This window comes from Cetorhinus maximus, chromosome 22 (assembly GCF_964194155.1).
Source record: "Cetorhinus maximus chromosome 22, sCetMax3.hap1.1, whole genome shotgun sequence".
NCBI lineage: Eukaryota > Metazoa > Chordata > Chondrichthyes > Lamniformes > Cetorhinidae > Cetorhinus > Cetorhinus maximus.
Window position 1 is genome coordinate 46,692,680 of NC_135900.1, and position 12,093 is coordinate 46,704,772.

General features: G+C 44.0%; 1 protein-coding gene across 1 annotated transcript in view; it reads right to left on the minus strand.

The window, feature by feature from the left end:
* Window positions 1–12,093, minus strand: part of cacna1c (calcium channel, voltage-dependent, L type, alpha 1C subunit) — a 1,337,968-nt gene that overhangs the window by 303,697 nt on the left and 1,022,178 nt on the right. The window contains exons 28-29 of the mRNA XM_078568241.1: window positions 7,076–7,234; window positions 4,979–5,089 (exon numbers count right to left, since the gene is read on the minus strand). Coding sequence (XP_078424367.1) covers window positions 4,979–5,089; window positions 7,076–7,234 — 270 coding nt within the window. The remainder of the gene's footprint in view (window positions 1–4,978; window positions 5,090–7,075; window positions 7,235–12,093) is intronic.

The following is a 12,093-nucleotide window of genomic DNA, read 5'->3' on the forward strand; positions in this document are numbered from 1 at the left end:
AAGGCAAGTAATACATATGCCTTCTTAACCACCCTATCTACCTGTACTGCTACCTTCAGGGATCTATGGACATGTACACCAAGGTCCCTCTGATCCTCTGTACTTCCGAGTGTCCTACCATTCACCATGTATTCCCTTGCCATGTTAGTCCTCCCAAAATGCATCACCTCACACTTCTCAGGATTAAATTCCATTTGACACCGCTCTGCCCATCTGATCAGCCCATCTATATCATCCTGTAATCTAAGGCTTTCCTCCTCATTATTTATGACACCACCAATTTTCGTATCATCTGCGAACTTGCTGAGCATACTTCCTATATTCACATCTAAATCATTAATGTACACTGCAAACAGCAAGAGTCCCAGCACCAACCCCTGCGGTACACAACTCGTCACAGGCTCCCAATCGCAAAAACAACCTTCATCCATCACCCTCTGCTTCCTGCCACTAAGACAATTTTGGATCCAATTTGCCAAATTGCCCTGGATCCCATGGGCTCTTACCTTCTAGACCAGTGTCCCATGTGAGACCTTGTCAAAAGCCTTACTGAAGTCCATGTAGATTACATCAACTACACTACCCTCATCTACACAATAGTCACCTCCTCAAAAAATTCAATAAAATTTGTTAGACATGATCTCCCCCTGACAATGCCATGCTGACTATCCCTGATTAATCTATGCCTCTCTAAGTGGAGATTAATCCTATCCCTCAGAATTTTTTCCAATAGTTTGCCTACCATTGATGTTAGACTCACTGGCCTGGTTTTTCCCTACTATCCTTCTTGAATAATGGTAACACATTCGCTGTCCTGTGGCCAGAGAGGATTTGAAAATTAGTGTCAGAGCGTCTTCAATCTCCTTCCTTGCCTCACATAGCAGCCTAGGGTACATCTCAGCTGGCGATTTATCCATTTTTAAGCCCACTAAAACCACTAATATCGCCTCCCTTTCAATGCTAATTTGTTCAAATACATCATAGTCCCCCTCCCTGATTTCTATACCTACATCGTCCTTCTCCATAGTGAAAACAGATGAAAAGTAATCATTCAAAACCTCACCTACATCCTTCGGCTCCACACACAGATTGCCACTTTGGTCCCTAATTGGTCCTACTCTTTCCCTGGTTATCCTCTTGCCCTTAGTATATTTATAAAATGCCTTGGGATTTTCCTTTATCTTTCCCACCACTGTTTTTTCATGCTTCCTCTTTGCTCTCCTAATCACTTTTTAAATTGCCACCCCTACACCTTCTACATTCCTAGACCATAAGACCATAAGACATAGGAGCAGAAATTAGGCCAATCGGCGCATCGAGTCTGCTCCGCCATTTAATCATGGCTGATAAGTTTCTCAACCCCATTCTCCCGCCTTCTCCCCGTAACCTTTGATCCCCTTACCAATCAAGAACCTATCTATCTCGGTCTTAAATACACTCAATGACCTGGCCTCCACAGCCTTCTGTGGAATTCCATAGATTCACCACTCTCTGGCTAAAGAAGTTTCTCCTCATCTCTGTTCTAAAAGGTCTTCCCTTTACTCTGAGGCTGTGCCCTCGGGTCCTAGTCTCTCCTACTAATGGAAACATCTTCCCCACGTCCACTCTATCCAGGCCTTTCAGTATTCTGTAAGTTTCAATCAGATCCCCCCTCATCCTTCTAAACTCCGAGTATAGACCCAGAGTCCTCAAACGTTCCTCATATGTTAAGCCTTTCATTCCTGGGATCATTCTCGTGAACCTCCTCTGGACCCTCTCCAGGGCCAGCACATCCTTCCTGAGATACGGGGCCCAAAATTGCTCACAATATTCTAAATGTAGTCTGATCAGAGCCTTATAAAGCCTCAGCAGCACATCCTTGCTTTTATATTCTAGTCCTCTCAAAATAATTGCCAACATTGAATTTGCCTTCCTAACTACCGACTCAACCTGCAAGTTAACCTTAAGAAAATCCTGGACTAGGACTCCCAAGTCCCTTTGCACTCCAGATTTCTGAATTCTCTCCCCATTTAGAAAATAGTCCATGCCGCTATTCTTCCTACCAAAGTGCATGACCTCACACATCCCCACGTTGTATTCCATCTGCCACTTCTTTGCCCATTCTCCTAACCTGTCCAAATCCTTCTGCAGCCTCCCCGCCTCCTCAATACTACCTGTCCCTCCACCTATCTTTGTATCATCTGCAAACTTAGCCAGGATGCCCTCAGTTCCTTCATCTAGATCATTAATGTATAAAGTGAAAAGTTGTGGTCCTAACACTGACCCCTGCGGAACTCCACTAGCCACCGGCCACCATCCTGAGAAGGACCCCCTTATCCCCACTCTCTGCCTCCTGCCAGACAGCCAATCTTCTATCCATGCTAATACCTTGCCTCTAACGCCATGGGCTCTTATCTTACTGAGCAGCCTCCTGTGCGGCACCTTGTCAAAGGCCTTCTGGAAGTCCAAGTAGATAACATCCATTGGCTCTCCTTTGTCTAACCTACTTGTTGATTAATGCCGATTTGTCAATTCCTGAGGTGTCTGATCGACCTAGAATAGGCATGTCAAATGTCTCCGAAGAGTTGTCAAATCCTGAGCTGCAAAGTTCCGATGATGTGTCTGATACTGCAGTTCCAGACCCTGTCAATCCCATGCAGGAACCTCCAGTGGTAGAGCCACGCTGCTCTACCTGTATAAGGAATGTACCTCAGAGACTTGATTTATAATCACCTGAAATTGTATATATGTTTGTTGGATTGTTCAAATGTTTTCCTGTAAATAGAAATTGTAAAAAACTAAAGGGGGAGGAAATGTGGTAACTAGGGCATAGTCCCTCCCTTCTGTCAATCTGAGGTCACATGATGTACCGCATTTGCTCCAACCAGTGAGCTTTTAGCGTAGGCAATCCGGGAGTAGGGGCGTCCTGGTCGAGGTAAAATCATCTGTAAATCTCTCTAGTTAACTGTTTCATGATGAAACCCATCTGCTCTGTCGAGTTACCACACTTCTGCATTCATGCACAACAATCTTTTTTGTGATAGTACACCAGCTGCACATTAATGGAGCAGAATCCCTTGTAGTTGACAAACGCCTGTGGGTGATATATGGGTGCCTTAAATGCTACATGTGTGCAATCAGTGATCACCTGCATCTGTGGGAAACAGCAAACCTGAGCTCATTCACTCTGACTGCCATCAATATAGGCAAAGCTGACATAATTTCCAGCCCTAACAAACAATTCTGTAATAAAATAGAAAATACTGGAAATACTTAGCAGGCCAGACAGCATCTGTGGATAGAAACAGAGTTAACAATTCAGGTTGTGATGGCCTGTCATTGGGGTCATCGACCTGCAACATTAACTCTGTTTCTCTCCGTAGATGCTGTCTGATCTGCTAAGTATTTACAGCATTTTCTATTTTTATTTCCGATTTCCAGCATCTACAGTGCTTTGCTGTTGCATCAGTCACCCATCATGTGCATCTATTGTGTTGCCAGCTGAGATCTTGCAAATATCTCCGGCAAAGCCCTGGAAGAATCCAGATGCAAACAAGCTGAGGGTGGTGATGACTTTGACAACCACTGGTAAAGCTGATAGCCAGCTTTGTTTCAGCAGGCTGCATATGTCTTCCATCACCTGACCCGAGACCCTGAGCCACCTAAGACATGTTGAGGAAGCTCAACCCTTGGATCCTGTGTGCTGGGTATTGCCCCCTGCAAGTTGCACCTCTCTACTACTGCCATCTTTGCTGCTCCACTCCCTGCTGTGGAGCTACAGGTCTGTGATCAGCAGAATGCTGCTGGCTCTGTCACTTTTCATCTTGGTCCTTGTTTTAGGACCAATCTATGGCAGAATAAGTAGGGTCAATCTTGATCTGATAAATTAAACCTCCATAAATACAGATCAGTCCTCTATACCTTCCAAAGTGTTGAAGAAATCTCCAAAGTGTGCAAAGTAACCTCTTAGCAAAAGTACTGTGAGCAAAACTTTACTCAAACGCAGGCAAGAAAAGAGTGGTGAGTGCTTAGTATTTACTGGCATATTTCCCAAAGGCAATGGAGGCTAACTGTTATATTAATTAGAGATCTATGTAAGGAAGCAGGAATGGTTTTCAACAGGCCATTCTGGCTGCGAAAGGAGTAGGGGTGAGAAAAGATAAATCATTTTATTTTTCATACGGGGTCAGATGAAGCAGGAGTATTTTTCTGGTCCCCACAACGAAAATTTATCGCATCCCCCTCGCTACATCCACCATCCCCTCAGCAACCTTGATTACAAGGCCCTCCCAAACCTTCTCCCTGTGCCTTGCTTGAGTATTGGGGCCAGTCCTTCAGTCCTAGGGAGAAGTCTCCTCCTGTACTGGTCAGCTGCCAATTCCCTTTGGTACCAGGGGGAGACCATAAGTTAAAATTACTCAGACCAAATGTTGCCAAGGTAGGACAGTTTGCTGCTCACATCGGCCCCATCTTCCTACTCCCAACCTGAGTTAAAATTGGAGCCACAGATTTTCTTATTAAGAGTCCATCACCGATAAAAATTAAAACCAGGTTTACTTATCAAAACAAAGTGTTTGAAGCATCAATGCCATAGCCGCTGCTGTACTTAATACTGCTGAGCAGCTGCTTGTGGCCTAATGTCCACTGAGTGATTTCATTAGAAGGAAAGAATAAAATGATATGGGAATCTTAGAATTATATATCTCACCAGCACTTGATTTTATTTCAAGTGCAAATAGTACCAATATGCAAACATTCAATGTGGAAAAGTTTGGGGTACAGTGTGTTGAATCAGGTCATTGTCTACTTAGCATTGCTAGACAGCAGAATATTATTATTGAGCCAGGCTTAATAATTGTGCATCTGTATACACCATCTATCTGACGGTGTTTTAATAGTACATTGGTTTCTAAGGCAAACTAATTAATGATTAAAGGCTAACATGTGGATCAATTAGGAAAGGTAGCATGCAATTTTGTTAATTATTTGTAATACATACTCTGGGCTTGAACGCAATTAACTTCAAAATCATTTCAACTGTGAAGAGTCCGGTGAAGAGCATATTAAGTACATCCATGGCTTGATCAAAGGTCGGTGACTGGCCGTAGTGCTTACAAAAGAGAAACAAAGAATTAGATTATAATTTATGATCTCAATAAAACTGAAAATTTCACTATTACTGTAACAGTTCTTTTCATAAAAATGTATTTGACTATTTTGGGATCCAAGAATTTAATTTAAGTGCCATTAATTTTAATGAACAATGTTATGCTTACAAGAGAATGGTCTTCTCTCAGTAAAGCCATTTTTTATGTCCTGTTGTTGGAATTTTGTAATCGTCATTGCCCTTTCGCATACAGAGCAAATGCAAATGCAAACCAATAAACAGGCCAGTTGCTGAACAAGTAAGTTAATCTTTCAATTGATTACAAAGGTTAGTAATTAATAGATTCATTTCGCCTGATCTTACTTCACATATTTTTCAACAATGCCCTTCTTCAGCAAAAACAATTATCCAAATGAATAAACAATTAAATGAACTTCCACACTTAGAAAATTAAATTTTCAGTTCCAGGGGGGTTCTTTTGCAATAATTAAGACTTATCATACTATTAAAATTTCACTTATACCTGAGTGCACCAGCTCTAACTTTTTATGCCATGTTTAGTGAATAACTATTGGGTAAGTACAGCAACCTCACACCTTTACATGGATTTCAATGCCTAGACTATTGATGAGGTATTCGTGGAGCGCAGCTTGTGGAAGAGCAGGGAAAATTAAACAGCAGCTTCTGGACTTCAGCATTTAACTGTGTATGTGTGAACTCTAGAAGATGCTGTCTGATTTATTGCATAATAACAGAGTTCTGAAAGTTTCACTGTTATTCTTAACACGAAATCTCACTCAACATTTCAGTTAGCATGTGGCCAATCAAATGGACATGCTCACTAGGGAGATGATGTATGCAGTTAGTATAAATTCATTCAAATGCAAATTTAATAGATTTCTTTCAGAAAATAAAATTTTGGGATATAGGATATGAATAATTTTAAACATTCCTTTTGGTGAGTATAGTATGATTTGGAGGAACAGGTGGCTTTGAATCTGTGCTTCTCGAAGCTATCCACATTCTTTTCCACAAGTCATGCCTGTTGTAGACTACAGATAGAGATTCATTGCTATGATTAGTCAACAACTTTGTTCCAATTCCATTTTATTGAATTATGCGACTGCTAGAATGGTAGAAAGCAAACTCAATGGATCAAGGTCTTTTATCACCTAGCAAATCTTGTGTTCCTATGGTGATGATAGCATTATGTTGCTTTCACACACATTTCTTTAACCCTCCCCCAAAAGAGCAAGCTGCCAGAGAAATCAGTGTCCAAAGTCTGGACAATGGTGATGGAGCAGTAGGTCCCGAAATACAATATGATGATTAAGGTGTGTGCACCTTATTGAAGGGTATTTAATTTTGAAAAGAGCCTAATTCCTACCCTTCTTCCCTCCCAGAAAATGGTAGGAAAGTACCAATTTCATTGCTAAAATAATAAAACCACTTACAAAATGTGGAAACATTGATTTCATCACCCAATAGGTAGATTTTAATCTTCAGCACCCTGGTGTAAAGCACTGCCTGAGAACAGCACGAAGTGAAAAATCAGTGAATGCCCATAACACAGCACACTTGATTTCCCCTCCGTTTAAGTTTGTGGCAGGAAAAGCAGTCAGGTTCTATTACTGGGTGTGCTTTTCCTTGCCCAATTTTTCTCTTTGTGCTCTATACAAGAGTTGCAATCTATCCTAATCCCTCATAAATAGCAGGCCAAGGAACAGGCCAGCATTATTTAGTTGTATAAAATTGTTTAATTGGGATTCACTTAAGAAGACGTATATGTATCTCAGATAATCCTGCACATAATCCTTTTATTCCATTAGCAAAAAAGCACCAAATGAAAATTATTGTTTTTCCGGATACAATGACTGGAAAATTTCTTGGAACTATTCCCACTCTGCTGGTATTATTACTTCGCTGGAAGCACGTAGAAATCCCATTTAAACAAAGGCAACTAAATTTCCATAATTCTCTTTGTCCTACCTGCATTGCCAAGCAGATTGTGTTCAGCAGTATCAGAACAAACATCAGGTACTCGAAGTAGGTGGAATTTACGACGTACCACACTTTATACTGGTAAGTATTCTTTGGGATATATCGCCGAAGAGGCCGAGCCTTTAAGGCATACTCCACACACTGGCGCTGTAAATGGCAGAAAATATATTATTATGTTATATTACAATAAATATCATATTGTATAAAAATGAATATGGTGTCTATCAACACTGTATAAAATTCAGTCCTGGTTATTTTGTGACAAATATTTTAGTGCAGTTTGAAAACACTAATACTAATATTTTGTGATAACAACAGGTGAAAAATACTGAAGGCGGCACTGGCCTTGATCTTTAAATATTGTAGTTTGTGTTTCGTTCAACCAAAAATATGAGTTCAGATGACATCAAACTGGGAGATGAAAGTTTCAACATCAACTAATCCTTAAAATGTGTACTGCTTTGAAATTCAGATCCCAGCCTCGAGCCTTTCAAATTACTGATTTGTTTTTATAAATTTCCTTCAGGATCATAGGGAAAAATTTTCCCCCCGTTGCGGGGGAAAGTGCGGGAGCGGGTGCACCTCCAATCGGCGCCCCGCCCCCGCTCGCCGACCGGAAGATGCTGCCATAGAATCATTGAGGTTTACAGGATCGGTGCATGCACCCGAAAGAGTGCACAGATCTCCCTGAAGCTAAGTGCTGCCTCAGGGAGATCAGCTCCGATTTAAAACTTTTATTAAACCTGTTTAAAAATTTTCCCTGCCATGTCCCCTCATGTGGCACTGTCACATGAGTTGGGACATGTCCCTAAGTTTTATTGAAATCTTTCTTAAAGATTTAAATACCCTCATGAAACCTCATCCCTCCCATGGATGAGGTTTCATGCTTTTTCCAAAGCCCGCCAGGGCTCCCGGCCTGCTCGCCAACCTTAAGGTTGGACGGGCAGGTCCATTAACAACCTTAATTAATTTTTCAATGGCCTTAATAGGCCGTTGACAGGTCGGCGGGTGCGCAGCTGACTCGGCTGTGCTTCTGCTGACCTGAAAATGTAAATGACGCGGGGTGACGTCGGGAGTTCCACCTGACATCATCCCGCGTCATTTTACGCGTCGGCAAGTGGGCCCCGCCCCCGCTCACAGACTGGAAGGTCCTGCCCGTAGAATCATTGAGGTTTACAGGATATTTAGAAGCCATTCATACACAGAATTATAGAGAATTATTGCACAGAAATGGTATGGTTTTCCCAACTTGTCTGTACTGGTGTATATGCTCTATATGAGCTTCCTTCCACTCTACTTCATCTAACACTATTTGCATAATCTTCTATTCCTCCTATTATCTAGGTTTCCCTGAAAAACATGTGCAGCATGCCATTCACCTTAATCATTAGACTAATTAAGGACAATTTTACATTTATGTACTCTAGTTTTAAACGCCCCACAAGTGGAAACATCTTTGTTGCATCCACTATTTCAAACCCATTAAGGGTCTGTTAGGTCATCTTTTACTAGGGTAGAATTTTCCCCCATCGGGGGGTGGGGCGGGGGGGTTGTGTGGGGGTGGGTGCGGGTGGGCGTGGACTCGATTGGCGCCCCCGATTGAGTCCACACTGCCATTTTACGAGAGTGGGCCAATTAAGGCCCACCCAGCGTGACGTGCACCCGGAACCGCTGTGCATTCCGTGTGTGGGCGGGAGGGGGGGTTTCCCTGAGTCGGGAGTGCGCCGTTTCGTGCATGCGCGTGAAGGAGTGCAGAAATCTCCCAGAGGCACAGAGGTGCCTCAGGGAGGTTAGTTTTAAGTTTTAATAGTTCAATAAAGTGTTGAAAACATTTTTATGACATGTCCCCTAATGTGAAACTGTCACATGAGCTGGGGCATGTGCATTAATTTCAATAAAAAATTTTGAGAAAATTTAAAATCATTCATGAATCTCATCCCGCCCGTGGATGAGGTTCCATTAAAAATGTGAAGGCCGCCTGGGCTCTTCGCCTGCCCGCCAACCTTAAGGTTGGATGGGCAGCTCAGTTAATAATTTTAATTGTTAGATAAATGGCCATGGTAGGTCTTTGACAGTTCAGCATGCACGCAGCCGAGTCTAAAATCTAAATGATGTGTGGTCACCCCGCGTCATTTTACGCCTCGGCGAGCAGGCCCCGCCCCCGCTTGCTGAGCCGAAGATTCTCCCCCTAGAGATAAGAGCTCTGGTCGTTTTAATCTCTTAGTGCTTATATCATCCTTGGGAATCCTATTTCAAACTCTCCAATGCCTTTATATCCTTCATTTAAGAATATGTATACGTATCTCAGATAATCCTGCACAAACAAATTCTTATTCCAAAAATAGCACCAAATGCAAATGATTGTTTTTCCAAATAAAATAACTGGAAAAGTTCTCAGAACTGCTCCCACTCCATTGGTGGTATTTCAATGGAAGTGCAGTGGAAATCTTGTTTAAACAAAGGCAATTTTTGAAATATGAGGACAAAATTAAAAAAAAAAAAATTTCTTCGTGGGATGGAGGCATCACTGGCAACGGCAGCATTTGTGGCCATTCCTATTTGCCCTTGAGAAGGTGGTGGTGAGCCACCTGTTAAACCACTACAACCCTTGTGGTGCAGGTGTTCCTAGAGTGCTGTTAGGGATGAAGTTCCAGGATTTTGACCCGTGACAGTGTAGGAACCGTGATACATTTCCAAATTAGGATGGTGTGTGACTTGGAAGAGAACATGCAAGTAGTAGTGTACCCATATGCCTGTTGCCCTTGTTCTTCAGGTGGTTAAGGTGGCAGGTTTGGAAGGTGTTGTTGAAGGAAGCTTCACAAATTGCTGCAGTACATCTTGTAGATGGTACACAATGGTGTCACTGTGTGCCAGTGGTGGAGAGAGTGAATGTTTAAGGTGGTGGATGGGGTACCAATCAAGCAGCCTGGATAGTATTGAGCTTCTTGAGTGTTGCTGGAGCTGCACTCATCCATGCAGTGGAAAGTATTCCATGAAACTCCAAACTTGTGCCTTGTAGATTGTGGACATACTTCCGAGAGTCAGGAGGTGAATTACTTGCCACAAAATTCGCAACCTCTGACCTGCACTTCTAGCCACAGTATTTACATGGCTGGCCCTGTTAATGTTCTGGTCAATGGTAACCCTTAGGATATTGATGGCAGGGGATTCAGCAGTGGCCTTTGTATGTCAAGAGGAGATGATTAGATTCTCTCTTGTTAAAGAAGTTCATTGCCTGGCACTTGTGTGGTGTGAGTATTACTTGCCGCTCATCAGCCCAAACCTGAATGTTGCCCTGGTCTTGTTGCATGTTGGCACAGACTGCTTCAATTGAGCTTTGTGGCTAGGCTGCAGGTCTCAACATTGGAAGCAGATGCTGGTTCTGCTTCGGCAGGGATCAGTCAGCCGCAAGCAATTATTTGGCTGCCAGCCAATTAACAGTGAGGAGACGTGGGGCCTGGCCGCTGAGGGAGTGGAGAGGGGGATGAGAGTCAAATGTTCATAGATGCAATGTGAGGATCGATGATGTCTCCTCACTGCATGTTGTCATCAAGTTCAACAAATCTAGCAGCTATTAGGGCCTCCCCAGCGCGCCTGCCTCATCTGGCCAGTGCGAGAGCCTCATTGTCATCATCGTCACCTTCAAGGACCTTCTCACCCTCATCCCCATCGATGTCTTCCTCATTGGAGGAGACCTCCAGCTCCTCCATCTCCTCCTCAAACAGCCCCTCTCCCCCCGTTGTAGCACCAGGTTGTAAAGGGCACAGCAGGCGACCATAATGCCTGAAACCCTCTGTAGACTATATTGCAGGTCTCCGCCAGACCAGTTCAGGCACTGGAACCTCATTTTCAGCATCCCGATAGTTTGCTCCACCAACTTGCATGTTGCATCATGAGCCATATTATACCTTTGCTCTGCTGCAGTCTGAGGCTGATGCATGGGTGTCCTCAGTCACATCCTCTGTGGGTAGCCCTTATCTCCGAGCAGCCATCCCTGCAGCCTTTGTGGACCCTGGGAGACATCAGGGATCTGTGACTGACTGAGAATGTAGGAGTCGTGGACACTCCCTGGAAGCTATGTGCAGTGAATGGAAGCCCTTGCGGTTGACATAGTTGGCTGCTTGCTGCGACAGAGATCTGAGAGCCACATGAGTGCAGCCGATGGCACCCTGCTCCTGTGGGGAACCAGAGAACCGGGCAAACCCAATCGCTCTCGCATCCTGGTCCTGCTGGCCCCAGGCAGAATGGCCTCTCACGTTGTATTGTCCCAATACCGCTGCATTAATAATGCATTCCTGGAAAAGAAGCTATTTCAATGGTGAGCGGGCTCTCATTTGCCCGCCATGCCATCACCTCACCACTTCATTACGATGGTCTGCTCCAACAAGTTGTGAGTTGCAGCTTGAGCCTTCACTCTGCTGCAGTCTGAGGCCGTCATGCGGGTATCATCAGCCATGTCCTCTGCAGATAGCCCTTGTCCCCGAGGAGCCATCCCTGCAGCTCCTGAGGACCTTGGAAGACTTCAGGGATCTGTGACCGACTGAGAATGTAGACACTGTAGACATGGACACTGCCTGGAAACCATGCGCAGAACTGCAGGATGTGTTTGTGGGGTCGCACACCAGCTGCACATTCAGTGAATAGAATCCCTTGCTGTTGACATAGTTGACCGTGTATTGCAACGGTGATCTGAGCACCATGTGAGTGCAGTCATGGCACCCTGCACCTGTGGAAACCCGAGATCTGGACAAATCCAATTGCTCTTGCATCCTGGCTGTCCTGATCCTGGGAAAAATGCACAAAGTTGCGTGCCCTCGCAAAGGTGGCATCTGTGACCTCATGGATGCATTTGTGGGTAGAGGCTTGTGACAGCCCACAGAGGTCTCTTGTGGAGCCCTGGAAGGAGTCACTGGTGTAGAAATTGAGCACCGCTGTCACTTTCACGGCCACTGGCAGTGGATGCCCTCCATGTCTCTGTGGCGCCAAATCCTGCAGTAGCTGGCAGA